The following is a 27,682-nucleotide window of genomic DNA, read 5'->3' as shown; positions in this document are numbered from 1 at the left end:
CTTCTCATCTCATTAGGTCTGTGTGTCAGTTAAAGCCAATCAACCCCAAAAAGCAATATTGAATATTCATTTTGGTAGTTATTAGGCAGTCCGGAAAGTAACAGACTGAAATGAAGAGGGATTATTTGAAGTGTAGAGTGGATGGGACTGATGTTCCATGTTGACAGCACTGTGCCACCAAACTCCAGGACTGAGGTTTCATTACCAATAATAACTGGGTGGGTTTTTAGGACAGGGTATGTTGAGGCATTAGCAGCAGTTCAAGGTAAAACCAAGGGGAGAGAGGAGGAACCATCTCCTAAAGCTGGAAAAATACCGAAGTGCAGTGGTGTAGTTGAAGTACAGGGCGAGGTGCCTCCTGGATTCACTGTCCTTCCCAAGGGGGGTGGTCGGTGGCGCAAGCAGCACTCAGCAGGTCCCTCCCTCTGAAGGGGTGACTCAGCCCAGGCAGTCCAGGGCGCGGGTTTAGGGCTGGGCCGGTGCCTGGACCATAGGAAAGAGTTTCCTGGGCAGAACATCCACCACCTGCAGCAGGAGATGACAAATCACAGTATTTCTTTGAAGGTGACGGAGGTGGGCTGGTAGTCAGCAGTGCTGGGATTCAGATTTGCCCCAAGTTTTTATTGTTTACTCTTTTTCCCTGCCCTAAACAGAAAGCTACTTGCTGCGCTTGCTGACTTACGTGAAGCCACACAGCTCTGTCCCGGCAATCAAGAGATAAAACGTCTCCTGGCTCGAGTGGAGGAGGAATGCAAACAGTTCCAGAGAACACAGCAGCAGAAGCGTCAGTCTCCACAGCTACTGCAGCAGGTCAACAACTCCGATAATGAGGAGGAGGGCGTCACCCAAGGCGTGAATGATCGTTTTAATCTTCAGGACAGGGAGGATGAACTGCCATACTCTGATGAACCCGTTTCTTCTCCGCAAAGGCTGCAGCGTTCCTTGGCTGCTGCATCACACAGCCGGAGCCTCCAGGAGGGCGCTCAGCCGGCGGCTCTGTCCGTGTCCCCTCCCGGCAGAACGGGCAGTAAGTACCTGAGAGAGCCGGGCTTCATCCTCCAGCCCAGCAAGCAGGCCCAGATCGTCAAAACCAACCAGCACCTGGGCTCCGTCCAGCCCGGATCCAAGCCGGGCAGCGGCGGTCAGTGCCCCGCAAAGCCACAGCCCCCTCCTCAGCATCTCCCGCAGAGCCCCGTGCCGGCGCGGCGCGGCAGGGCGCAGCTCGGCGATGGCACCGGCGCGCCGGGGCCGCCCGGGGGCTCCGACCGCGGCGGGGAGCAGCCGGGGCCCAGCCCCTGCCCCCGCCCGCAGCGTAAGGAGCCCCCCTGCCCTCCCCCTGCCGCCGCGAAGCCAAAAGCTGCCGACAGGGTGGGAGCTGCTGCTGCCCCGGGCTTCGGCGAGGGCCGGCAGCTGGGGCCTGGGCCCGGCGCCTCCACCGGCAGCTTCACCTCAGCCGGGGGCTGCTCAGAGGGCGCCAAGGGCCCGGACGCGCGGCTCCGGGAGAGCGGCGTCGAGCACCGGCCCCGCAGCACCCCCTTCATGGGCATCACGGATAAGACCGCCAGGTCCCTGCAGCAGAACGCCCCGTCCAGCCGCACGTGGCACCCCCAGGCAGCGGAGGGATCATCCACTAACGCTGCTGCTGGGGGCATTCCCCCCGCAAATTTTGAGCTGTTCTCTGTCAAACACTTCCAAACTAAAACTTCCTCTCCTAGTGCTGCCCCAGGAGATGGGGTGCACGCGAAGGACCGCGAGGAGCTCCAGTGCCCCCCCCCCGGCCGCTGCCAGGACAGCAGAGCACCCAAGCAGGCCCCGCACGCACCCCCCGACACCACCCCAACACTGCCACCTCACAGCGGCAGGGACGGGCCCCTCGGCCACGCCACCGCTGCCAAACCAAAGCGATCCTTCATCAAGTCAAACGTGTAAACGCTCCCTTCTGTATTGACCGGGTTGTAAAACTTGGCTGGTAACATGGCAGCGGTAAGTGCTGCCCAGAACGCTGCTGGGCTGGGCACCTGAGCCCGCAGGAAAACCAGCCCAGGGCGGCCGGTTCTCAACAGATCCAACCACTCGGAGCTGCTCCTGCCCGCCCGGGACAGTCATGTAACTGGAACAGCAGCATGTGTAGGAGGAGTCGATGGCGCTCATTGAGCCACCCAGGTAGGGCCTCCAGCAGAGAAATCCTTTCCGTCACATTCTGCCGTTAAATAAGACTTTCCTTTTACGTAGGGCTTTACTCGTGGCTTTGGCTGTGTGACATCTCACCACTCACGTAATACTTGTGCCTCTATAACGCTTAAGTGCTTCTCAAAACAGTGTTAAGAAAGATCCCTGCATAATACTCAGATCTGTATATGTATGTGGGGTTTTTTTAAATCAGAGATAGTATTTTATCACTTTTCTAGTGGGATGTAATTTGGGTTGCATGATGTACATTTAGGAAGCATAAATAATTTGTGTATGAGCAAACTATAAGTGGCCATGTTTTGACATGTAAATATAACTATTTTTAGTAACTAGACAAGTAAAATAAACAGTGACATTTGCATGTGTATTGAAAGGCTTTGACCATATTGGTTATTGCACTGAAGAACACAATATTATGGCATATTAACAATAACCGCACTTTATATAGTTTATCTAATCACCTTTGGGTGCTATCTTAAAGCAAAGATGATGATTTATTGTTTATTCGTGAAAAAGGTACAGCGATGAAATGTTTAGTAAGTGTTTTTATGGGAAACCCAAGAAACTGATGGAGTGAAGATGGAAGTTTGAGGAGAAGTGTATGTGCAGCTGCATGACAGGACGATGTGCAGTTTTGCGGAGGAAATACCAGGTTTTACTTTGGTAAGAATGTTCTGAAAATAAAGAGGTTTTGTGCCATTCCTGCGAGTGCAGGTGGGTTGGTCACCATGACAGAGTCATTTTTCACGTCTTGTTTGTGTACAGAAGTTTATGTACGTTGTAAACAGCCATACCCATTTTTACAAATTCTTTTTGAGTTTGCATCATTATGCTTTAGCTTATTTATTGTTTGTTTCTTTGATACTTTGTACAAGTCCTATATTAGTCTTGTCCTGTAGTTCTATTTTTGCACAGCTACTGTATTTTTTCCATGCAAAATAAAGATTATTAATATACCTGTGGGCTGTGGTTACAGCAGAAACTCTCTCCCAACTTTTCCAACTGCATGTTCAGTACTAGGGAACAGAGAAAGACACATTTTACATTTTTTTAAATCAGAAATTTATGGTTTTTTAAATTAGAAAAACAAATAGGGGGTATGTACTTTGCTACTTCTTATCTTCTGAAAGCCTGACTTGGCAAAATCAAGACTCAAAACTTATAACTACAGTAAAGATTTTAAGGAAACTGTATTTGAAAAACTGAGTCTGACTATTTCCTTTCTCAAGCAGGAATACTGCTAAGTAAAATTACCAAAATGTACACCTTTTCAGTCATTTTCTGGGAGCTTCCATCAGTGAAGATTTTCTTTCTAACAAACATTTAAATGAGACACAGATTAGAACAGAAACACAGTTGTTTCTGATATAATTACTTCCTTCATCTGTGTCATTTCCTTTTGGTTAACTCTGAGTAGTTTCCCTGGATTTCTGCTGAGTCTCCAGCCAGCGAGCGATGGCCATTTTCAGTGACCTGTTCGGTGTAAGCATGAGGGAGGTGAGAGGAAGATTTGTCATGGGACTAGATCGTCTCTTATTGCTGATCCAGTTTTCCACTGCTTCCTTTTCATAGGAGTAGCCATCTGCAGAGAGACCATCATCAGCAGGTGACGTTACAGCTGCACGGGCACCCTTACCCTGTACAGGTTTAGCTGTTTAAGTTTCTAAGGGATGTAAAGGGAATCTCTATTACAGAAGCATTACATGGTCTGTGAAAGCTGTACCGTAAACTCAGAGATATTTGTTCTAAATGTTATTAGAATAAAACTTTATAAAGCAGTATTAAGATCAAAATTTGGTTCAACTTCTTAAATCCCTCTAGAAAAGGCTCCATGTTCTCAGGGATCTCTCGCCGCTGGCGTGAGAGCGAGAGCACCTGGCCGGGGGATCTGCCTTGCAGAGACGTGCCGGGGCGTTGGCCAGAGGAGCCCCTTCCCCACCAAGGGAGGGACAGCTCAGGTGAGGAGGGGGGATTAGGCCACTCTCATGCATGAGCTCGTGGCTAAGGCACACGAGTGTGAAAAAGGGCCCAATTACACAAAGTCTTCCCCTGTCCTCATTTGGGGTTAAGCAGTATAACAGCCAGATGTAAAAGGAGGGGTCAGCGCAACTCCAGGCCCCGGCGGCTGCAGCCTCTCGGGTCTGAGTAAAAGGGACAAGCACGGGCCCAGCACAGTGACCAGCTGCTGCCTCCCTCCCCTGTGAGACCAGCGGATGATGCTCATCAAGGTGCCTGCAAGAGCAGTTGCTTGGCTCTGCAGTACTTCAGAACTACCCCCTGTTGTCAAGCCTCACCACACATCTGCAAGTACTGCCCCCCGCCCCAAAACTTGCCAAAAATCTATCACAATGTTTGTGTTTGTTAGTTAAGGACAAGGAGAGAGCAAAGATAGAGGGCACGGAACCATTACTGTACATGCAACAGATGGTAACAGACCCAGCATGTCTGTTAGTTAAAAAGTCCTTAAGGGAGGGGACAAATCCCTGCCAAAAAAAAAAATTAAGCTGTGCTTCAGCAAAAATGTAAAATTACATATTGGTGTTAAAAGTTACTGTACACCTTTGGTTAATAAAACTCGGATTTCAATCACAATTTAAGCAAACATTTCCAAGTAAATACTGTAATTGATCACACACACCGTGGACACTTCATTCTAAAAGGTCATTTCTCTTAAAAATGCCTATTTGACTTTGTACTATGCATGCGAATAGCAACTGACAGTAATTTTCAGCAACAAAATCCTGCTCTAAAACTATGTAGCCTCATTTGAAAATTGTATTTAAAAAAGGTTATGGAAGGCTGTCCTCCTACTGCTGTCCTTTAGAAGGCCCAGCCCTGTTGAGTGCAGTGCTTGCCACTCTAGCAGTTAGCAAATGTTTTCATGTTTTCACTCTCAAAAGTCTGGCCTGATACCTCAAAACTGTGTGAAGTTAGTCACAGAACATCAAAAAAATACACAGTCATGATGATCACAGGCTGCCTCCCTGCCCCCAACATCAGAACCATAAGACACTGGTTCTTCATAAAATGTCTGAACTACATAACATCTTCTGCTCCTTGTACATCTCAGTTCCAAGGTCTTGTTGAATTTAAATGACTCTCATTCTGTACAAACTTTTCAGTGCCATACACCTGGTCTGCTAAAGGTAGTAATGAATGAGCCTGGTTTTCGGTTTCCCTTGCCCTGTGTGCACAATTCCATTTTGCACTTACTGAGACAATTCTGTAATTAGGCCTGTAATGATCTTTGCAAAGGTACATAAAGGAAGGAACATTAAAAAGAAAAAAAAAAAAAAATCTGTATAGCCTCATGAGCAGAGCTGACACTAAGCTAATTGCTTGATACAGTATTTTTTTCCTATCAGACATCTAATTTGGCTAATTAAACATTTAACACCGTTCTGTTTTGCTGCAGAAGCTATTTAGAAAAGTTTAGCTTTCTCCAACTGATAAGATGTGCCCAATTTCATGTTTCCACACCTCGTGAACGTCATTTAAAGACATACCTGCTGCAATGACTGGATCCTTCATAAGCTCTCTTGTTATGGGACATAAGAACTCGTCAGGGATGGCAAGAGGAACAGAGATCACCTTCATCCTCAGCTCTTCAATTTTCTGGAGGACTTTACTGCGCAGGCCTAGAGACTCTGAAAAGTTATTTGTACATGAAGTGGACAACACAGACACATAAAGCAGAGGTCAGGTCTTGCACTAATTAGCAGTTGTGTTACAGAAGACACAGTTCCATCTCACCCCCCCAACTAACACAGACATCTGCAGGGCATTATCATGCAAGGCATCACAAGCACCGATTCACAGATCTTCCCCCATGAAGGAACACAAGTTTATTTAAGTATCCAAAATTTGAGTACTTACTATTACCTATTTACTGAGAATATACCAACAGCTGTGGAAAAAAAGAGCCTGTCTCTGTTTGAGACAGCAGCCATACTTTCCAACTTAATTCTAAGACGAGGAAAACAGAAATCTGACAAGAAAAGTAATTTTATAGATCTAGAAACTGTCACACTTTTAACCTGTCAAGACTGGAAATGCATCCCAAGGTATCAGTAATCTTGCATCAGCATAAAACATTCCTCCTTTTAAAAATTGTTTTATGTCAAAGAACCTGTGGGTGTAATGTGTCACAGTTGTTTCTTCCCATCTAGTAGTGGTAAATACTAGATCCTACTCTGGTCAATCTTCCCTCTTCAGTACTAAAATAAGCGTTGATACAAACACTCCAGCTGCAGAGTGCCAGGCAGCCTGCCCTTCCCACACCAGCTTTACTCTGCTCAAATCAAATCAGCTGCCTCAAGCACTGTGCGCAACGGGGTAAAACTCAGTCACATGGAAACACAACTCATTTGAATCAGCAAAGACAAAAGATGTCACAGAGTAAGAAAAATATATGCAAAAGTTAACCTAAATTTCCTTAGTAAGGATTATGTAATGACGTATGTAAAGATAAAGACAATGTAAGAACTTAAATACAGAATTGAAACACAGTAAAATTTCATGCTTATTCTTAGGAAGAGCTTGCATGGCAATTTTGTAAAAAACTACCAGATCACTTTCCAATCAAGAAATATTAAGAATATAACACTAAAAGAAAGGGGGGGGGGGGGAAAAGAAAAAAAGAACCATATCATTCTGTAGTTATAACTAGATTTTGATGGCATCTTCTACAGCTTTCATCACATGGGCAATTTTTCCTAAATTCCTCTCATGCAAACAGATTAAAGATTATTGCATCCAGTTTGCACCTCGATTAACTACCTCCTGATTAAATCCATGACACATTATCTTTTGAAAACTAGTTATAAAAGAACACTTAAAATAAGATTTTGTTGATCTAGGCAAAGCACATGCAATTTTCTGTTTAATCTCTACTGAGCAATTTCCCCAAAGTTTACCCCTCCTACATGTAAGGCATGGTGAATCACAAGTGATTCAAATTCTGCTCCAAAACGTTTGTTTTGTTTACAAGCTCATTGACCCAGAGTTTGTTGACAAAGATGTGAAACAGGAAAGAACTTACTCACACTTTCTGTATGTACCTAGAGTGAAACCTTAAAACCAAAAGAGGAAGACAAAACCCCCACATCTTTTTGGTAACACATTTCTAATGAAGAGAAGACAAAGTCTGCCTGATCTGAGATTTCAAAATTCAGTTTATGTGTATTCACCCTTGGTTTATGTTCTAAGGACACCCTGCAGTAAGTGAGGAAAGCACTGAACTGTCTTTAAGACAACCTGTTCTCCTTACATACCTAACCTAAATCGGGGTTGAGTCACATCAAAAGAAGCCTTCTCAGCATGCTGCAGAAGTGAAAATATGTGGAATGCCTCTAACTTCTTTATAATTTGTAATATTACAGTACAAAATACTTTGTCTGGCACTAATCCCTAAACTGAAGGTGTGGTTTTCCAAAAAATCAGAGCTAGTCTCACCTCCTGCTCACCCTCTGCAAACAAACTGAAGTCATGAGTCACCTTACATTAACACATCCAGTTTGCCTGACAGGAAAAAGCATGCAGGCATGGAACAAGGTACCCCACCTTCGATTCTGAATTGGAAGAGGATGCATATTCCGTTTTCTGACTCAGCTGCATCACAGAATTAAAATGAATGTGTCATTGTGTCTGTTAAAAATCAGAAATCCTGAACCTTCTGAAATCAGAAATCCTGACATTTCTTATGGCTGCCTGATACCTGTGAAAATCTGACTCCTTATCTTATTATTTTGCCGTGAGTGTTAAAGTACTTACTGAAGAAAAAGCATGGCAAAAGGCCAAAGTCTTGAGAACAGAGACAGAGCAATGAGCATTTCACCTGGTAATGGGGAAGAACACAGTGAAGGTACTTCAGCTTGTATGTACACCCAATCCTCACTACATCCTTCTAGAGCAGATGGAAGCACCAACAACCAGCCTGTAATCCAGAGCTGCTCTGCCCGAAGCCACAACCATCCTTTGCATCTTAAAGCCTGCCTTACAATGGGCTCTTACAATTCAGATTGTCTAACCAGAGTTTGAATTGTTCTTATGAGCAATTTTTGAATGTTTGAAATTGTCACGACAAATCCATCAGGCAACACATGCTGTTGTTGATTCCTTTTCCCCACAGAGCAGAGCGTGCTAAATCCAACTGGTCAACTCTCCTCATCTGTCACACTGCAGTCAATTCCCACACAACTTTCTAGTCAGCTTTATTTGATGAGCCTCTGCTGGTGATTGCTGCAACAGGTTTAGGCTACTCCAATGTTAAGGAAAAGGCGTGCAGAAACGGATGAAGCCAAGAGTCTTTCATGGATGACAATTCCTGGCAGATTCCCAGTATCTCTGCTGATTTCTAGAATTCAGCAGCACTAGTTGATACACAGAGATACGATGATCTGATACAGGCCAATGCCACACAGGCACAGAACAAAAAAGGGAGCAGTCTTCCTACAATGAAGAATACTAACTTCTAAAAATAAAACTGTATTTTTTAAAAGGTTTCTTAACTCATTCAGCCTTTTGCTATATTTGATCTCACTGTGGCAAACATACCAGCACCTCATTTACACCCAAATCTTGCCATCAAAATGAATACAGAACTTATATTCAGAAAGTTCCAGTGTAGTTCACCATCCTTACATTTCTTTTTTCAGAACTACTGCTGTGGACTCATTACTAATATGGCACCTCCTTGTGATTCCTTCTAAAATGCAATCACGGTTTTGCAATAATGTGAGAAGACAATGTATTAACTAGGACACCTGATGAATTATAAAGTCTCTGAGCCAGGCAAGCTTTGCTTGATCCTTACTAAATGTCAACATCAAATGCTTCATCTCCAAGATCAGTAAAATCTAAAACATACCTTGTGTTTTTCTATTATGGTAACAGTACTCTGAAGAATTTCACTGCTAAACTCCAGGTAGTTGACCACATAGTATTATAAACATGACACTTTTGCAGACTGATAGGAAAAACTATAGACTACCCTATTTACCAAAGTCAGAATCATTAAGTATACACAAAAGAAAAAAATCCTTTTCCAGAGCTTAATGACACAAGATCTAAGAAGGAAAACAGAAGCAAAAGCAGGTAAGACCACTTAACACAGCATTGTTGGTGGAAGTGCGTTTTATGTCCCCAGGTATAAGCAAACACACACAAAGAAAGAGTATCATGGATAATGTGACATCAGGGGTTTTTATCAGCCCTGGAAATGACATAAAAATGCATTTCAGGGAGAAAAACATCCATGTATGGAACTCCTAAGTAACATTCATTCCAACATTTCACACGTACTCTAAAGATTAAAAGCTATGGGGATTTCTATACTCTTACCAATTTTTAATTCATTAGTCAGACTTTCTTTAGTAAGATTCAGTAGTTGTTTGCCATCAATGTTATTCATTTTGAAAAGCTCAACAAAGTCTGCTAAGTCTTGTGCACAAAGCCAGGCTGAAACATCGTCCTCTGACCAGTCCTCAACAGCCACCTTAGATTCATTTTCTACAGTATTTCCTTTGGAAAGAAAAGATAAAAGACAGTTAAAAGACCTCCAAACAACAGCCTCACCCCCCTCCCCCAACCCCAGCAATGAAAAAAGCCCCAGTTCCAAGAACAGTGGCAGTAATGAATGCTCTTTCCAAGTGTTTTCAGTACTATACATTCCCCAGCATCTAACAGCAGAAATGCTTATTACACATTACTTCAGTGGGAAGCGGTAATTTGTGTTTGTCTTTTACCCATCAATTTTCAAAGTTCTGAGGAAGTTAATCTCTCAGATGCCTACACTTCTGTCAAATTTGAAGATGGAAAACCATCAGCAGACACTGAAACCAAGTCTCACACCTCCTCAGAAAAGCAAAGCAAAGCCCAGACTTGCTCTTGTGCTTTGAACAAAGATCTATGTACCTTCGTTTCACATACTTTAGGTGCTGATATATTCTGTAACATTAATTATCCCATTTTTCTCACCTATAACAACTGGTAAACTGTATTTCTTGTTGACAATTATGCTTGCAATTAGCATATTTTCTGTTTAAATCATTGCCAATGATACGTGTCCAAAAAGTCTTTCACCACTCTGGGAATAAAACCGATCTCTTAAATGCTGCCCAGAGAGTAAGAAATGGCGAGCATCAGAGAAAAACATATAGCAGATTAATACAATTAAATTACTTCTCATATATCTTTTCTTTAAAAAACAAAAGGAGAATACCTCTGTAGGACATTTATAAGATCAATTCGGAGAAAAGATAAGTAACATGCACAGACTCCTGAGGTTACAAACTAACTGCATGTAAGAAAAAGTGGGGGTTTTGCATCTTCAGAAGGTGTTCAACAATACTGTACTTTAAATTTAAATAATGGATTACAAATACTTCCCACACTAACCTGCACAGGGTTGCTTAAGGTCCAACTGCCATATGTTCACAGTTTTATCCATTGAACCTGTGGCAAGTAAGGGACTACACGGTGCAAAAGCACAAGTTGTTACATATCTACAAATAAAAATAAATGTGTGAAAATTCATAAGGATTTAATTTATTTATTAACAGTAAAACAGAGTAATCATACTGAATTCTTACCTGGTATGCTGAGACAAAGTATGAACGGTATTGGCAGTACTCTGTGAAAGAATATTTGTGATTTTAAATCTTAAAAGAATAAAAAGAATATTCATTCATTTGTATACATTCTTTCAAAATAAGGAATACTACTGCTTCTTGGAAGATGACAGAAGTTGCCTTCGGAAAAAGGCTGCCAAATCTCAGCAGCAGCAGAGTTGGAAATGCAACTTGAATCTCCTGCTTGAAGCCCCCTACTCAACCCACTGGAACACCACTCCCCTTCAGCTATCAGCCAGCACAGAGTCGTCAGCACAAGGCCAGAACTGAATTAATTACATCCACACTGCATGGTTGCTTATGTGGATAAAAACATTTCTTCTAAAATCTAAGATTAGAAATGACCAAAAGTGAAGAGGCAGCTGAAACTCAAAACAGACTTCGTGCCACAATCCTTCAATCAGGCCAACCAATCACACCTGTGGTTCTCCTGTTTGGCCACTAGATGGTACTATTTAAAAAAACAAATTCCTGAATTTCCACAGTTTTAACTTAGGATGTGATTTTCCTTCTTAGGAAAGATACTGTTTCTTTGACAGGTACAGATAGATTGGAAAGATGAAGAACACAGTTATTCTGAATCACTAATTGATCAGCACTGCATTTTTCTGAGCTGCCCATGATGTGGAACATGTACTACTTTAGGCTGAAACCTCTCTCTGTCCCATGAAGGTTTATTGTCTCCACTTCTCCTCAACAGCTATAAAGTTATTGTCCATTTGGCAAAAACCTAAGGCCACAAAAGTTAATAAACAGTATTAAGAAACACTTGTGCTGTGGTGCTCTGCATCTTTCAATGTTCTGGGGTTCCAAAAATCGAGGCGACTTCTTCCATACCTGTCTAAGCTTCAAACTACTAAAATAATTGGGCCCAAAACTGGGAAGGTATCAAATTAGTGATTTTGGTGAAAAAATTTAATTAAAAAACTGTATCAGTATAATAGCATGGGCAGAGCAAGTGAAAGAAGCTTAGAATTTGTTCATCATTTTCAGCAAAATGATTATTATTTTTAATACTATAAAAAGTACTAAAGGCAAATAACACAGCTGAACCATGAAGGATTTAATAACAGTATTACAGAAAATACCTAGACAACATGTTTTAAAGAAGAGACATCGTATTTAACATAAACTCATTTTCCTAAATTCTTTATTATGCTTCTATTTTATGTGCACTTTATATATAATTAACAAAGGAATTTCTACAATTACCATTCCAAATTTTACATCAAAAGCTATAGTCCTTCTTGCTTTGGAAGCTAAGGTAAATTTAGGATAACAAAAAATCCTTCTACTTCAATATGAGGATAACTTGTAAGTATGGAATTCATTGAATAATACTCTACTGTAGAGAAATCAAATAACAAATCCCTCAAAGAAATGTAAATAAAAAGTGAGAAAGACTGATCAATTCTCAGGAGACATTCTTCCTCAAACTCCTTCCACCTACCCCAAAGACACAGTAAATATTTTGGGTTTATACAGTTTTTACTCCTCAGTATTTCTCTGTGTTGGTAAGACACTGCAGGAGCAGTGCTGGTTGAAAGACAACAACCCGATTAACGCTCTCGTGCTGCGTTATACTTACAGTTTCGTGTATTATGACACACTTGTCCACAGACCTTTAAAAAAAACCAAAACAAAACACTGATGTTAAAATGATGCAGAGAGGGGAAAGGAAACTGGTTTTAATTAAGTAGAAGAAGAAAGAAACCTGCCACAAACAAAATGAGAGCAAACAGATTTCTTTACACCACTTTATGAGAAGCTTACCTATCTAAATCCGCTCCCCCCATGCCCACCTTAAAATGACTATCAGCTGTACCAACAGCATGATGCAAAACTAGTACTTAAATACAAAAACTCTGCACTTCTATGAGAATTTCTGATGTAGAGGATTTGCCCAGTGCTTATGAAAACTGGCCCTCGCTCCCACTGCTCCCCCCTGTCTCTACTGTATCTATGTCTTTGCAAGAAGATTCTGTAGAGGAGATGTGCAGAATCTGTCTGTCCATGATCCACTCTCAGCAATTCCGCTTATTTTTGAAACCATTTCATTTGCAAAAATGAAGCTAGAGGAAATAGTGCACTGCAACACATAAAACACAGTGGTGCAATGCAACCAATACATAAAATATGCCATCAAATACAAACTGCGTAGTTATTTACCATGACAGCAGTGTTTCCTGAAAGACTTTATGGGATAGACATTACACTCATGACATTATAAGCAAAACCAATATTCCATATGTCTAATGGAAAATAAAATAACTACAGATCACAAACATTCATAATAATTTTCAAATACTGGAAAAGACTCCCTTAAAAAGAACACAAAGCAAAACGTCAAACCAAGGTATTGTCTCCTGGGGTCTGGATAGGTTTAAGTTTATTTCCTGGCTATTGTAGTCTTTTCTTTTCCCTTTGCAAGACATCAGTTTTTCTGTTTCAGTTTATGAAGTCTTCGTAAAAAAGACAGAATTTAGAGTTGAACCATTTTGTTATTTCAAGTTGCCACTTAAGACAGTTCAGAAGTGATTAAGCACTTCTCATGAGAAGTGTAGAATAAAAGCACAGTCATTAATATTCATAAAAACATAAATTATTCTATCTATCTACCTTATTTATCATTTCCTCTTTCAATAGCTTGATTCCTGAGGAAAGCCACGAGGAACCAGCTGCCAGTTTATCTCCATGCTGCTGATCACCAACACCAATTTGAGCCTGACGGTCACTCATTTTTTCACAACACAGAGTTAACTTTTCTGTCTGTATCTCCCCAGAGGCTGCAAGACTACACTGGGAAACCAGCCAAAAGCCTCTCTCACGCCAAGGTGCGGACGCAGGCCACTGGCCAGGCCGTTTGCCCCCGCTCAAGCCCTGCTCTCCCCAGGCATGCTGTGCTCAGCAGCGGCCGACAAAGCCCCCTGGAAGGATTTGCTCCATAACCTTCCCAGAGACTGGAGTCTGGGAGCTGTCGGGCCTGTAGCTCCCCGGATCCTCTGCCTTGCCCTTCTTGGAGGCAAGTGTGACATTTGCATCTTTCCAGTCACCAGGAATCTTCCCATCACCTCCACCCTCCTGGGTCTTTCAAACATAAAAGTGACCCTGCAATGACACTGGCATTATCAGTTACCTTTCCACCCTCTGACAAACACTGGTAATAGTATTAGTCTCTAACTGACAGTTCATGATTAACTTGGGTCTTAACCACTGTTCTGTACAGGCCTGACTCAAAAACACAGGCTTACAGTCATCTCAATCATGCACTTATATGGAAAGAAGGCTTATGTTGCCATACTCTGGGTGTGGATCAGTGAAGAGATTTTTCATTCTGACCACATCAAAGACAAAAATCTCAAGATACTAAACTGTGTAAAAAGTTCTCGAAAGTGCATGAGTGAGATGGAAGTCCTAAATGGTGTCCCAAAGAGATGGTAAGACTGCAATGTAGAGGTCTATTTTTAATAGATGCTGGACTATCCACATGAAAGGCCACATAAATGCCCCCAAACCAGGAAACAATGAATCTCATTACAATACTCAAGAGAACCAAGCCTGCAACATCCTAGATTTCAAACTCAATCACCTGCGAGACACTTTCACAGAATTATTCTTTAATGATTCAAAATATATTTTGAAACCTTCAACTCTTTTGAACTTTCTGTTTGATAATACTGAAGCATGGACCTGGACAGCCATCTGTACGAAATTTAACCAAAAGATACTGCTTACCCTGAAACTAACATCTGCCCATCATAAGAAAATGCACAAGCCAGAACTGGGGCAGAATGTCCACTCAAGGTACATTTATATTTTAATTCAACACCTGAAAATACAAAAAAGTAAATTATTACATATGGACATATTTGACAAGGTATAAGACAGGCTGCTTTTAGAAGCATAAAGAAGCACCAAAGATGACTCTGACATACTGTCTACAAAAAAGGGGATAAAAGATCACAGAGACAACTTGATTTTAACTTCTCTGACTTCCTCACTTTCCAGTCTTAGCATGCATAACAGTGTTTTATGTAACTAAATGTGTATCTGTTTATGCGCACAATACTCATCCTTACAGAGTTCCATAAAAGAGAGATTACAAAAAATACCCACTGAGGATGTTTTTGGCCATCTGCCTAGGCTCTACACAGCAGTCACACACCTACATTGCAGTTTTAACAGGAGCCAACACTCTTTTCATTTCTCCACCTTTCACTCAAGGGCCAAGGTGTACCAAAAGCTGAAAGGAAACCTCTCCCTGGCCTGGGAGATTAAGAGGTTTCAACCTATCAACCTGCTCAAAGGCCACCATAGAAACATTAGTGCTTAACAAAAGGTAAACATGCTAATTAAAACCAAATGTTTATCACAAGATTAAGTTTGAGGGAATTAGGGGACTTTTTTTTGACATCTTTTCTTTTACAATTATTAATAAATGGATAACTAGATAACAATCCGCAGGGCCCAATGTCACAAAGTGCTGCATGCCTTAGCTGCTCGCCTGCTGAACAATTAAAGGAAAACTTTCAGCTTGTGGTTAGTTTGGCTGTGAATCCATTAACAGCTGTATAAATTTGATCTTAGATGTAAATTGTCACTAAAGACTTAAGACACTGGAATATGAAAAAACCATCACTATACCCACCTAAGACATCTGTAAACAAAATAAGCCAGAGTTTGATCTGATTATCTTGACCACAAGAAGCCATCTGGAAGTATGTGAATCCATGTTCACCATCTAATAAAATTCAAATGTATTAATGGGAATCAGAAGCACTGAAAATAACAGCATATCAGCAAACTATATCAGCGTTCTTACACTGGAATTTGGTAAATTTCCTTAATCTCAGTACTACTTTTAAAAATTGTTAATAAAAATAATTACAGAAGTTCTTTTTCTACCACATAAAGTATATTTTAATTTCATATGGTTATCACAATAAAATATATATTATAGTATGCACAGGCTGGTTTGTTCACAGGAACAATCAGAGCTGCTATGACTATAGCAGATCTTAGGACTTACCTCAAATCTGTTAAACATGAAAGCGTCAGAGTGCATCACTTCTGCTAGGATTTTACAGTGTAAGATTTGGGTCTTACAGGGAGATAAGTAGTATGCATCAGCTATCATGCGGTAAAACCAGATGGTTCTTGGTAACTAAGAACATGTTACTTGGTAACCTGGTCTGGATGAGAACTCTGTCATGATGCAGACTCTGACATTACAGGTTACCAACCCATGAATGGGGTATTACAGCGTTGTACACACAGAGCTCTCTGGGATAACTCAGAGGACGACTACACTGTCTTCCACTGAGGATCACTAGAAAATTTTATCAAGATCTGCCAATTTTTTAGCAGTATCACTAGGACATTTCACTGAAGTTTACTTATTCAGGAGGAGGACAGCACTGAAATTTTGCAGTTGGATGGCAGAGCCCGTGCAGCACGACAACTGCTCTAGATCTGATGAACTTCCGTGCAACTGTGACTGAATCCGCTTTAATAAGGGCAGGAGCAACATCTGCCACAAATGGCCTAAAGCACGAAGAACCTATCAGAAACTCTGGTTTTTGCTCTGAATTCAGCAGGTAAGGAGAGTCTCAATCTAAAACCATCTTTAATTGTACTGGATAAGCACTACTTGTATGGATTTTGTAATGTATTAAATCTGCCAATAATCCCAGAAGTTTCAATCCTTTGTGATTAAACAGCAACACATGAAAAGGAAAAATGTTGACTTTCAATAACATATGGCTTAAATAAAATCAAGAATGATCATAAATCAGCTAAAAAATCTACAGTCTAGGAAATGCTTTCTTGCCTATTTCTATCTTGGCAGAAGGCTGAAGGGTTGGTAACATTCTTTTTTAAACCAAGAGAATCCCAACAGCAAATGAAGTGGTGGAAATCACACTCTGCTCTCCTTCAGCTTCAGGGTGCTCCTTTGCCCTCGGATGCAGCTCTTGGTTCACAATGGGATTTTTTTATAGTATTTTCACCAAGAAAGATCTAGAGGTGTTAAGAGATTAATCCCCTTTCTGTTGTGACAGACTAATTTAGTCCTGCCCCTGCACCTTTCAGTGGACACACGTTTGACTGATTTGGTATTGTCAGTCACTAGCTCTCTGTACTGAAGTATATGCTCACATCCTTCTTCCTCAGCTTTCTCCTGCTTCTGTCCTTTTTTCCTCGCTGCTTCTGCTTTTTTCCTGCTCTGTACCACCTTCTTAGACAAGGTGGTACACAGACAGCAGAACTTATTGCTGTGTTTAGCACTGAAAGATGCAAGTGGCTGCTCAGTTATAATTTTTGGTACCTCTGAAAGAGCAACTCGTGTGTACTCTGAAAACAGAATCTTTATGGAGACCACTTTGTCTCCATAGTAGAGCTGGAAAGCACAAAAGTATATCTAAGAGGTCATTAAGACAACTTACAGCTTTACTTCCTAAATTTGACAATGAGGTTTCTGTCCAATTTCCCAACCTCCATCAAAAGCAGATGATCAAGTGATTTTCTAACTCTTTATAAAACACTTTTACCTGACAAAAATTTATACAAATTAACCTTTCAGCTTTTCAGACTCATGAATATTTCAGAATGGCCAATATTCGGTTGTTTGGCTAAGACACTTCCCTGTACTGCAGTCAACTTCTACCAGTTCTTGTTTGTGCAAATGTTTCTTCTTACTGTACAAGCTGTGTGAGCTTAACATGCAACTCTGAAGAGTGAAGGCTTTTGCCTTTCCAAGCCACCGTCCCGCATGGCGAAGCCCCGGGGAGCGCGGAATGAATTCCTCCTCTGGCCTGGCCTGCACTGCAGCTTTTGCTTTCTCCATTCAACTGCCTTTACCTCAACCCATGAGTTTTCACACTCCTGCCCCTCGATTCTCTCCCCACCCCACGGGAGGGAGAGACCGGCTGTGTGGGGCTGAGCCGCCGCACGGGCTTAAACCAAAACAATAATTCAAAAAGCCTGTATACACAAATGCAAAGCTTTCCCTGAGATAGCTGGAAGCTTAAATATGCAATTTTTGTTTTGCATATAGATAAATCTAGGTTCTATTTATTTTAGTTCCACAGAAAGCCTTACAAATGTGAAATGAATGAAAACTGAATGTGTAACACAGCCCTGAGAAAGGCGTACACTAGCATGCCTTGTTTTCTGATCTCAATACCCAAATATATATATACAAGAATATCAGATTTCATTCTCAAAAGAAAAAACTAAGTTCCTGCCCATCACAACTGTGAAGAAGCACATAATGTCAAAATTGAAATGCAACTTATACGATGAGGTCAGCTAAAACAGCAGCAAGACATTTGAACAGTCCCATATCTTAGTGGGACACAGGAGATTCTGGGCGCACTGCTCCCCCAGATTCCTCCAGTGGATAAAGTCAGGTGCAGGAAAAGAGTCCATGTATTCACATCCCACAGCTCAAGCATTCAGCTTATCACATTTAGGGTTTTCTGCATTGCTTTAATCCAGTCCTGCTCCTTGGGGAACCAAAGTATGAAAGAGTAAAGCGGGAGGGGTCATCAAGCACTGCATCTCCTCAGACCCTTGTCAGCCCCAGGGGATAGGCTTCACTGCCCACACATTTTCCAAAACCCAGACAGGGTCATTTGCTACTGAAAGTTATCATAAGCATGCTAATCACCTTGTCTGTTGACCTAGTATGCTCCTTGTCATAAACCTGACCGCAACTTTACTTAAGAATATTCAGAATATTCTAAAACACCAGCTCTTCCCAATGTCATTTGCATCTTGAGCACTGATGACAAAAAGAATATGAAAACAAGAGCTAGAGAGAAATAAAAGAACGCTTTTTTTTCCATGTTCCTCCCCTGACGAGTGAAGTAACTAACCAGAAATTGGCTGTGAAGAAATATCACAGCAGGTAACGCCAAGATCATGTGCTTTTTCATTATACAGGCATCTCATTTTATCATCCCAAATGGTTAAATCACCACATGATGATCCAGTGACAAAGAAATTTCCATTAGGAGAAAATGCACAGGCCACCAAAGAACCATCTTTAACATTCCCAGACCTGAAAAGCAAGAGTACATGGGATTTGAATTTAGAATAATAATGTTCTGAACAAGTGATGTCTAAAATGCAGTCTGATACAACAAGACACGCTGTTCTAAGTTTTGCACTTTGGAATTTGGTAACAGAAGGGAGAGAAACTCACACCAGCTGTGGAAGGTGATGCAAAATAAGCACAGCTGCAAGAACCGGGGCCTGCTCTTTGACTGCAGGAGGGAAAATGTGAGATAGCACCCCAAGGCAATAATTTGAGTAATAAAATAATTCTCAAACTAAAGACAATCTGCATGGACCTACCATTTGAAAGGCACAATGCACTGTTAAAAATCTGTGGCACGATAAATTTTAGAAGTCAAATACACAACTATCATAACAGATTCACATGTGCATAAACAAGGGGGAAAAAGACTCGCACAATTTCTCTGTTGTTTTTAAAGACAAAACAGAACACCTACTAACCCATATCATAAGCTGTAGCCAAGTCAAATATGTGGTGATTTATGATATAGGGTTAATTTTGGACTACTTGTGCACAAAACAATGCAATGTGAAAAAAAAAAATCTATATTTTAACTAAGTGAGCCAAAGCACTTTGTAAAACTGATCTCAAAAGAAAATTTCTAGCAGATATGGAAGTGCGGTTGACCCTTGGGAAGGAAGTGGGCTCAACCTCACATCCCGTAGTTTATCTGAGAGCAACCTAAAGTAAACTGAAATGTCTCTCTCCTTTTAATGGCCACTAGATCTGGCCCAGCATGCACAGCTGAATCTTTAAGTGTTAGAAAATAATCACAGCCATAAGCAACAGTCAAACGGCAAGAAATGTCAGTCTCACTTACTCTGTCATTGTATTTTGCAGAACAGCTGCTCATCCTCTTTTACTGATTGATAGAGTTTTTATTTACTGCCAGAGGTGTCACACTTAATGCCACAGAAGACAAGACAATAAACTTTTCTTGAGTGTCTCTCTAATCAGACTCAGGACCTTCAAAACACACTGACTCCCTTAATTCCATCATTAAGAATAATATCAAATATACTACAGTGCTTTCCATTTTTATACGCACCATTCCTTTTCCTTAGTGCAGCTTTTAAAACTTTCCCTCCTTCACACATAAAGCTGCAGATTCTGCTCTGAAAACATAACAGTAAAACAAATAGTACTATACGTGTTCAGAGTATGCATTTAAGACTTTCAGGCCAGATATCAGTATAATAACTACTGAACAGGAAGTAGAGAACACTAAGAAATACAGATAAATTAACTTGCTTTCACGTTGTTCACATCCATCTCAGAGATGATTTAAAGAGTCATCTTGCATCACAATTTGGACAGACAGTCAATTACAGCAGCCGAGCTGATAAGGAGTGACTGGATACGTTTGTTGTAATTACCATCTGCATGTTTAGTGAAGTGATGTAATAGTGTGACAAAAGGCATTTTTTAGCATCAACAGAATCAACTGTTGCAAAAGAATCAGTGGACCACAGAGTGACATTAGATGGCTAACTGAAACCCACTGACATACTTAAGTACCTTGATCATTTCCTAAGTAATACTGATCTCAGCTTTAGGAAAACAGGACTGGGGCACTTTTTAATCTGCAATTACAAATTATAATAATAATTTAAAAAATCAGCTGAAAATATATATACAGACACATCCCAAAATATATACAATTAAAGCTAAGCTGACTACTGCTGGCATGTTAACACTCTGAAAGGAACTTTTCAAAGTGAAGTGAAGGGGACAGGATTGGAATGTTCAAGTGTTTTTGTTTCTTTACAAGGGAAACACCAAACTAGAAAAATTTCCGCTTAAAACAACAATATAGTTTCTACATGGTAATTATACAGTCACCATTCAACCAGGAGGAAATTAGGGATGTAGGTCTAAAATATGCATCACTGCATATATTAATAGCATATATTTGTCAGAGATTACTTTTTAGTATTTCTGGGGTTTTCCCTGTCAATAACAAGTGTTCTGAATAAAAAAACCCACCACCTTCATTAGTAATATCTCAAAACAGATAAACCCTTAGACCTCAGAACACTAGTGGTTGAAATTCCCTATTTTTCTTAAAGATAGAACTAAGAAACAATATGTAATCAATACCTCCTTGATTCTCTGAAAACAACAAAAAAAAAACCAATTCAGTGGGTTTGTATGTATTACAAACAATAGGTGGCAAAAAACTATCAGAATTCTGTTTATGGACAGGTTTCCAGATTTACATGACTTCAGGTAACTATAATCAATCATTCTGAAAAATTCCACAGCTCCCATATAAATCACTGCTGTGGAAGGCAAAGGTAGAGTGGCCACAAGAGCCGTAACACGCTTGACAGGGGATTGCCAAAACCAAACAAGTTTGGCTTTTATAAGTGCCTGCTCCCTCATCCCGAGTGAAACATCTCATTAATTCTCTCAAATTCTTAACTTCTTTCCTAGCTTTAGAGATGTTATATAATTGCTGCTTTAAAACCTAAATAATGTCTTGCCTAAGTACACATTCCAACTGGCCTGAATTCTTTACTGACACTGAGATGTAGGGGAGGACTTTGCAGATCATCCTTAAGGTTCATGCCTTTAACTCTGCAACATCACAAAAAATGCTCACCTGCTTTGTTCCACTTGTTTATTGGAAACCTGTGTGAAATTCTGACTCTCATATTTAACCCATTCTGCTCAATACTCCTGTCTCTTACATGTGCTAAACTGTGTGGTTTCAAGATAAGTCAGTAGTCTCTGAACTCTTTGATTGCTGGATCACTATCAAGCTTCTAAGACCTTCCTGGACTCCAAACAGCCTTATAATTGAGTATTTCATTAAAAACCACTACATATAATGCAATATAAGGCACAGAGCAGAGTCAGGCTCCACTAACTGTGTGTTACGTATCACAGTTTGCTGACCCACTGTTTAGGAACCAGATGCATGCAGCGCGCAATGTATCCTAATTTCATGTTGAGTCAATGAAAACAGTTCCATGAACTTACGAAAAATGAGGTTTTAGAGAAAAGATAACTTAGTAAAAATTAAAGCTTCTTCAGTTTCCACTCGCTCTCCTATTGATAATCTTTCTGTCTTCTAAATCATACTCCTATTGCTTTGTGATACCGACTGGTGGCCCAAGTCTGCAAGTCTTGTACAGAGTACAGCACACTACTGAAATTACACTCTTGTTATTGCACACAAGGCTGTCAAAGGAGACCTGGCACTCACCTGTAGAGTTTCAAGGTCTGCGTGTCCCAGAGTGCCAGGCTCCCATCCGCTGCCCCCGCGAGCAGGTGTGTGGTGCGGGGGGAGAAGCGGCAGACGCGGACAGGGCTGCGGCTGGGCTGGCCCAGCACGGCCCTCAGCTGCCCGTCGCCGCTGCCCCACAGCAGCGTGGTGCCGTCCGTGGAGCAGGAGGCCAAGAGCTGTCCTGACGGAGAGAAGCAGCAGCAGTGCACCGCGTATGTGTGACCCCGCAGGGGCGAGTATGGAAGCTCAGTGAAGTCCTTGAGAGAATAAACACGAACTGTTTTGTCCAAGGAACAAGTAGCCAAGCACGATGACGAGAAGGCACAGTAGTTGACATCATCACTATGATCTGCTAAAGTGTGAATTAATGTTGCCATTTTATATACTTTCAGGAGAAATATCTGAAAAAAAGTTCAACAGTTAGACTTATCTCTCCTATTTCATAAATGAAACATTCCACCTTAAAAAGAGACATTCTCCAGGAAAAAAACAATTCATTTGCAGAGGCAGAATTTTCATCTAAGCGCTGTTTAATCTTCTACTTAAATCAGCGATTAATCTCTGTAATGGGATAAGGGGTTTATGACTTGGTTAGAATTAACATATCTAAACTTATAATGTCAACCTGCAATTCTGCAGATTACACAGTAACTACTTGGTCTTAGAGCAGCGGCAAAACCAGTTATTCTAGTTATTTAATTTACGCTAAGAAGTTCACTGTCTAAATTTGTTATTATCTGCACCTGCACTAGAGACAGTGGAGTAAATGGGCAATGCAGGAGACAGTCAAAGCATTAATTAGGGTTGCACCAGGAATACAGAATCACAGAATGCTTTGGGTCAAAGGGAAATTTAGAGATCATGTAGTGCCACCCCCTGCCCCGGGCAGGGCCACCTTCCACCAGCCCAGGTTGCCCAAAGCCCCGTCCAACCTGGCCTTGAGCCCTTCCAGGGAGGGGGCAGCCACAGCTGCTCTGGGCAAACCTGTCAGGGTAGAAAAAGTTCTTCCTCACACCCAACCTACACCCGCCCTCTCCCTTGTCCTGTCACCGCAGGCCCCGGTAAAAAGCCTTTCCCTGTGTCTCTTTTGCTCCCCCTTTACACGCCGAGAGGCCGCAGCCGGGGCTCCCCGGAGCCTTCTCTTCTCCAGCTGAACCCCCCGGCTCTCTCAGCCTTTCTTCCCAGCAGAGGGGTCCCAGCCCTCCGGTCGCTGTCGTGGGCTCCTCTGGCCCCACTCCAACAGCTCCACGTCTGCCTGGTGCTGGGCCCCCGAGCTGGAGGCAGTGCTGCACGTGGGCTCTGACCAGAGCGGAGCAGAGGGGCAGAATACCTCCCTCGCCCCGCTGGCCACGCGTGCTCGATGCAGCCCAGGACACGGCTGGATTTCTGGGCTGCCAGCGCACGGTGCCGGCTCACGCCTGAGTCTTCGTCCACCGGGATCCCCAAGGGCTTCTCTGCGGGGCTGATCTCAACCCAGCCGGCCCCAGCCTCTGCCGATACTGGGCACTGCCCTGACCCCCGGGCAGGACCTTGCACTTGACCTTGCTGAACTTCCTGAGGCTCGTGCCGGCCCACTCCTCCAGCCTGCCACGGCCCCTCTGGATGGCATCCCTTCCCTCTGCAAAGTGAATCCCCTGCATCACCCGGCTCGGTGTCACCTGCAAACTTGCGGAGGGTGCACTCAATGCCCCTGATGAAGACACTAAATAGCACAGAAGCCCAGGCAGACATCAGTAGTTCTTCCCTTGTCCACTGATGCAGTTACTCCATCATAGAAGGCCACTACCTTACTATACCAATTATTAGTGGTATTCTAATTACTAGATTATTATAACAATATTTTTATTAAATATGATCTAAATAAAAAAGTCTGATAAGTTTTCCTACCAATCTAGAATGAAAGTTACCAGGTGTACTTGTATGTGCTTCCAAATCATCCTCTCTCTAACTGCAAGTGTCACATGTCCATTCCCAAGCCATCAACACCAACACACTTTTTTGTGAAAGTGTGGAATTAGCCGAAGCACGTCTCATCATACCTATAACCTGAGATTGCTCAATAGATGGCTAAATCCCCAGCTGGGAGCAGGCCTCAAATGTATGCTAGGACTAAAATACAAGTCACAGACATGCCACTTAATCTTTGCTTCCAAAGACTTAACAGCTACTTTGAACTGATGGCTATAGGAAGTAAGCAAGGGCAAAGAATAAAAGCTAACTTGAGGCACGGTCTGGGGGTGTGACAGCTACCGATTTGCTGGGAAGGAGCCACTGCATCTTCACTTCTATTATCATCCCTACTCTTGTGACATCAACTTCTTATCTGCATCACCACAGGCCAGGTTGTACTTTTTCTTCCTGGAGAGATCTCATTAGGTGACTAAGTGCAGGACCCCTGTCAGAGGGAGGAAAAGACAATTTATTTCCTCATTCCTGCAACCTCCAAATATTAAAAAAAAAACATTTACATCCCTCTCTCAGGAATGCTGGGCTGCTGCTTATACAGCAAACAATGCAAAAACACAGGCTTTGGACTTCTCGGTGCACGGGTCAGGAGCAGGAGACCCTCACCAGAGGCCACGGGGCTGCCAGAGGGAACAGGGACAGAGCCACTGCTGCTTCACTAGAACTGGAAAAGAACATGACTCTGGTCCTCCCTAACCCTCCACCCCTTCTTTTTTCTTGGTGGTAACGAGTGAAAGAGGAAATAAGCAGAATTAATTTTTAGGCACAGGGAGAAGCAAGGATCCAGACACAGAGAGCAGGAGGCACACAGAGAGATGGGAACCTTAAACTGCTGAGCAGGGGGCAGGCAGGAACAGAGCTGACCAGAGTACTACAGAAGACTTAGAAAAACTAAAAACGTTTTGACAGAAAATACCAACTGACAGCTAAAGCAAACTTCAGTTAGATGTCAAGAGCACTTGTTAACAGTACAATCCAGTATTGTATGTATTTTTTAGAGTAAAACCAGATTAAGCAATAAAACCATACCTGCAGGTCTAACACAGATGAACACTAAGATCTGATGACCAGACTCCAAGATACATAATTTTTTCCTTTCCAGGCCTGAATACCTTATTCAAATTCAAACTTCTGCTAGCTTTCAGAGTAGGCAGCAACATTAGTGATGGCAGCACATCCGAGTAATACCAATGACATGTCTGTGTTGCCAGTCAGTGATCTGACCAGATTTTAATCTAAGTCAAACATCACACTCTAACACATTTAAATCAAAGTCAAAACGTGAATATTAAGAGGATGATGAGAACCTAAACCTCTCCAGGAATTGCATTTGCTGCTACGTAAAGCAACAAAAGAAAAGCCGAACTCCGTGGACATTTTCCCAACACTTAAGACTGCTGCGACCAGTTTAGATCTCAGCATGCAACAAGTGATTTACACTGCTGGTGTCTGGGAAAGCCCCTAAAAGGTACATTCCAACCAGTTCTGTCAATGCTGTAGATCACAGTCATGCTTCTTGAGAATAAGGCAGCACAGAGCCTAAAAGAAGTGCCTGCAACTTAAAAGTTGCTTATGCTGAAGAAAAGCAGCAATGTTATTTATAGTAACTCATCTAAAACAGCAGACTTAAGCGCCACATTCTGAACAATAATTTCAGAGCTAAGAGGCAAGCACAAACAGGTGTGGTTTTATATACACACACACAGGTGGTTTTATGTATAAATATTCGTGTGTATATGGGCATACAAATATGTACAAATGTATGCATACATGCACACCGACATATGTATACATATAGGCACAGATATATCTAAGGGCAAAATAACTGTTCAGGCAGCATATGGCATAGCAATTTAGTGAAAGATCAGATCTTGGAATACTATTTTAGCTTCAGGATTCTCCCAGTTTTATTATTATTCTCTTTAAAACCATTAAACAGATTAGGTGGTGTCAACACGTCTTTATCCGCAGAAAGAAATTTAACGTACTTCCTTCAACTATGAAAAGTTGAAGAGTCAAAGTTTGACATCTAGAAAGATAAGGCTGAAAAAGGCACCTTAATCTCGCTATTATGAGGTTTTCAGGAGAAAAGCAAACCCAGGAATGAGGGTACGCTCTCGGTATCAACAGTTCGAAGAGGCTGAAGCAGAGGCGAGCCTGGCGTCTGTCGGCAGAGACGTTCAGCTCCACAGCGTCACCCCGCAGCAGCTAGAGCCCCCTCCCGGCCCGCGGGCCGCCCGCCGCCGCTCACAGCCGGCACCGCCGACAGCCCCTTCCCTGCCTCCGCCCCGGGGGCCCGGGACGCGGCTCAGGACGGCCCGCACCTCACCCGGACTCCACTGGCGGCTCCTCGGTCAACAGGCGGGGCGGGACGGGCCCTGCCCGGGGCGCGGAGGCCGCAAGGGCCGCGCCAGGCCCGTCCGGCGCTGAGGGAGCGGCGCGGGCGGCGGCGGGGACAGGGACTCGCCGCGCCTGGGGCCGCCGCCCCGCGCCCCCGCCCCGCGCCGCTCCCTCAGGCGCCGCTCGCGCGCAGGCCCGCGCCGCCGCGCACGCGCAGTTCCCCCAGCGCCCCCCCCCCCGCCCGCTCGCCGTGGAACCGCCCGGGCGGCGCCGCCGGGCCCGGGACGTGCCAGGGCCGGGGGGGGGCGCGTGTTGCTGCGTCCGCCGCCTCCTCCCCGCCGAGCTGCCGTTACCCGCCGCGGCCGCAGCGCTCGCCCAGGCCCCTCCCGCCGCTCGGGGCCGCCGGCGGGTGCGTGAGGCAGCCCCGCGGGCAGGAGCGGGGCGGCAGCGAGTTGCTCCGGGCGCTGCCGGATCCTCCAAGGGAGCGACTGCGGCCAGCGCCGGCCGTGGGCCCCACCGCGGGGCGGCCGGGCCCTGTCCCCCACGGCTGCGCCGGCCGGGGCGGGATGCGGGCGGACCCTGAGCCACCGGCTCCCGCCACCCGGCCGACGGCGTCCTCAGGAATCCATCGTACCGGGAAACGTTCACCATCGCCCTTCTCACAGCCACAGAGGGGCGTACCTAGGAACTCATGCAGAATACAGGTGGAGGAAAACACCTACATTTCTGGAGGAAAACGAAGGCATTTTCCCGGAGTCACTCTCCCTTTTCTGTCAGGGCTCTGCCTTCGTGTCTGTCTGTGCGATCTGCAGCTGCCTCCCCGCCTCTGCCTGACCGCGGGCTGGTACCTGCCCAGGAATCCTGAACCCCAGGCGGTGGCTGTTAGCCTCCCCCAGGTGCTGCACTGATTCAGCAAGCTGTAAGATTGTACATTGCTAAATAAAACACCTCATAGCCTTAACCTGCTACCAACTGTTAGAGACTCCCTTACCAAAGAGCAGGGTAGAGAGTCGATTGTGAATACTGCACACCTAAAATGGCGTGGACTGTGAACACCACACCAATACACTTAAAAGACCTTTCCGTAACGTTTTACGGATGGGAAACTTGAAATTACTCGCTAAAATACATTATGAATCAGTAACATAACCAGAAATTTAGCTAACAGTTCTAGCAATGAGGGTTAATTTGAACAATACAAGCAAAAGAAATTTTAAAAAGTAGTAAAAGGTAACATTTTTTCTC

The 27,682-nt window shown here is 43.2% G+C and overlaps 2 protein-coding genes across 16 annotated transcripts in view; one reads left to right on the top strand and one right to left on the bottom strand.

Moving 5' to 3' along the window:
* Positions 1 to 3,146, top strand: part of TANC1 (tetratricopeptide repeat, ankyrin repeat and coiled-coil containing 1) — an 84,900-nt gene extending 81,754 nt beyond the window's left edge. For all 7 annotated transcript variants that reach the window (XM_074911402.1, XM_074911401.1, XM_074911408.1 and 4 more), the window contains one exon: positions 654 to 3,146. In XM_074911402.1, coding sequence (XP_074767503.1) covers positions 654 to 1,929 — 1,276 coding nt within the window. In that variant the 3' untranslated portion in view covers positions 1,930 to 3,146. The remainder of the gene's footprint in view (positions 1 to 653) is intronic.
* On the bottom strand, positions 1,938 to 27,182 carry WDSUB1 (WD repeat, sterile alpha motif and U-box domain containing 1). Of its 9 annotated transcripts, none has more exons than XM_074911413.1 (11): positions 26,154 to 26,557; positions 22,112 to 22,533; positions 18,698 to 18,882; positions 15,469 to 15,561; positions 14,556 to 14,649; positions 12,409 to 12,442; positions 10,782 to 10,822; positions 10,588 to 10,694; positions 9,532 to 9,711; positions 5,697 to 5,837; positions 1,938 to 3,772 (listed from the first exon to the last, which is right to left on the bottom strand). In XM_074911413.1, the coding sequence occupies exons 2-11, from the start codon at positions 22,507 to 22,509 to the stop codon at positions 3,594 to 3,596; spliced, it is 1,452 nt and encodes a 483-aa protein (XP_074767514.1). In that variant the 5' UTR covers positions 22,510 to 22,533; positions 26,154 to 26,557; the 3' UTR covers positions 1,938 to 3,593. The 9 variants fall into 9 exon arrangements, with proteins under 9 accessions (XP_074767514.1, XP_074767521.1, XP_074767520.1 ...); XM_074911420.1 differs by having other exon boundaries at positions 1,943 to 3,772; positions 22,112 to 22,389; positions 26,427 to 26,588; XM_074911417.1 differs by lacking the exon at positions 26,154 to 26,557 and adding an exon at positions 27,160 to 27,182 and having other exon boundaries at positions 3,113 to 3,206.
* Positions 27,183 to 27,682: the final 500 nt, after the last annotated feature.

This window comes from Athene noctua, chromosome 7 (assembly GCF_965140245.1).
Source record: "Athene noctua chromosome 7, bAthNoc1.hap1.1, whole genome shotgun sequence".
NCBI classification, from domain to species: domain Eukaryota; kingdom Metazoa; phylum Chordata; class Aves; order Strigiformes; family Strigidae; genus Athene; species Athene noctua.
Note: the sequence above shows the minus strand (reverse complement) of the source record. Positions and strands in the feature narration are given on the sequence as shown.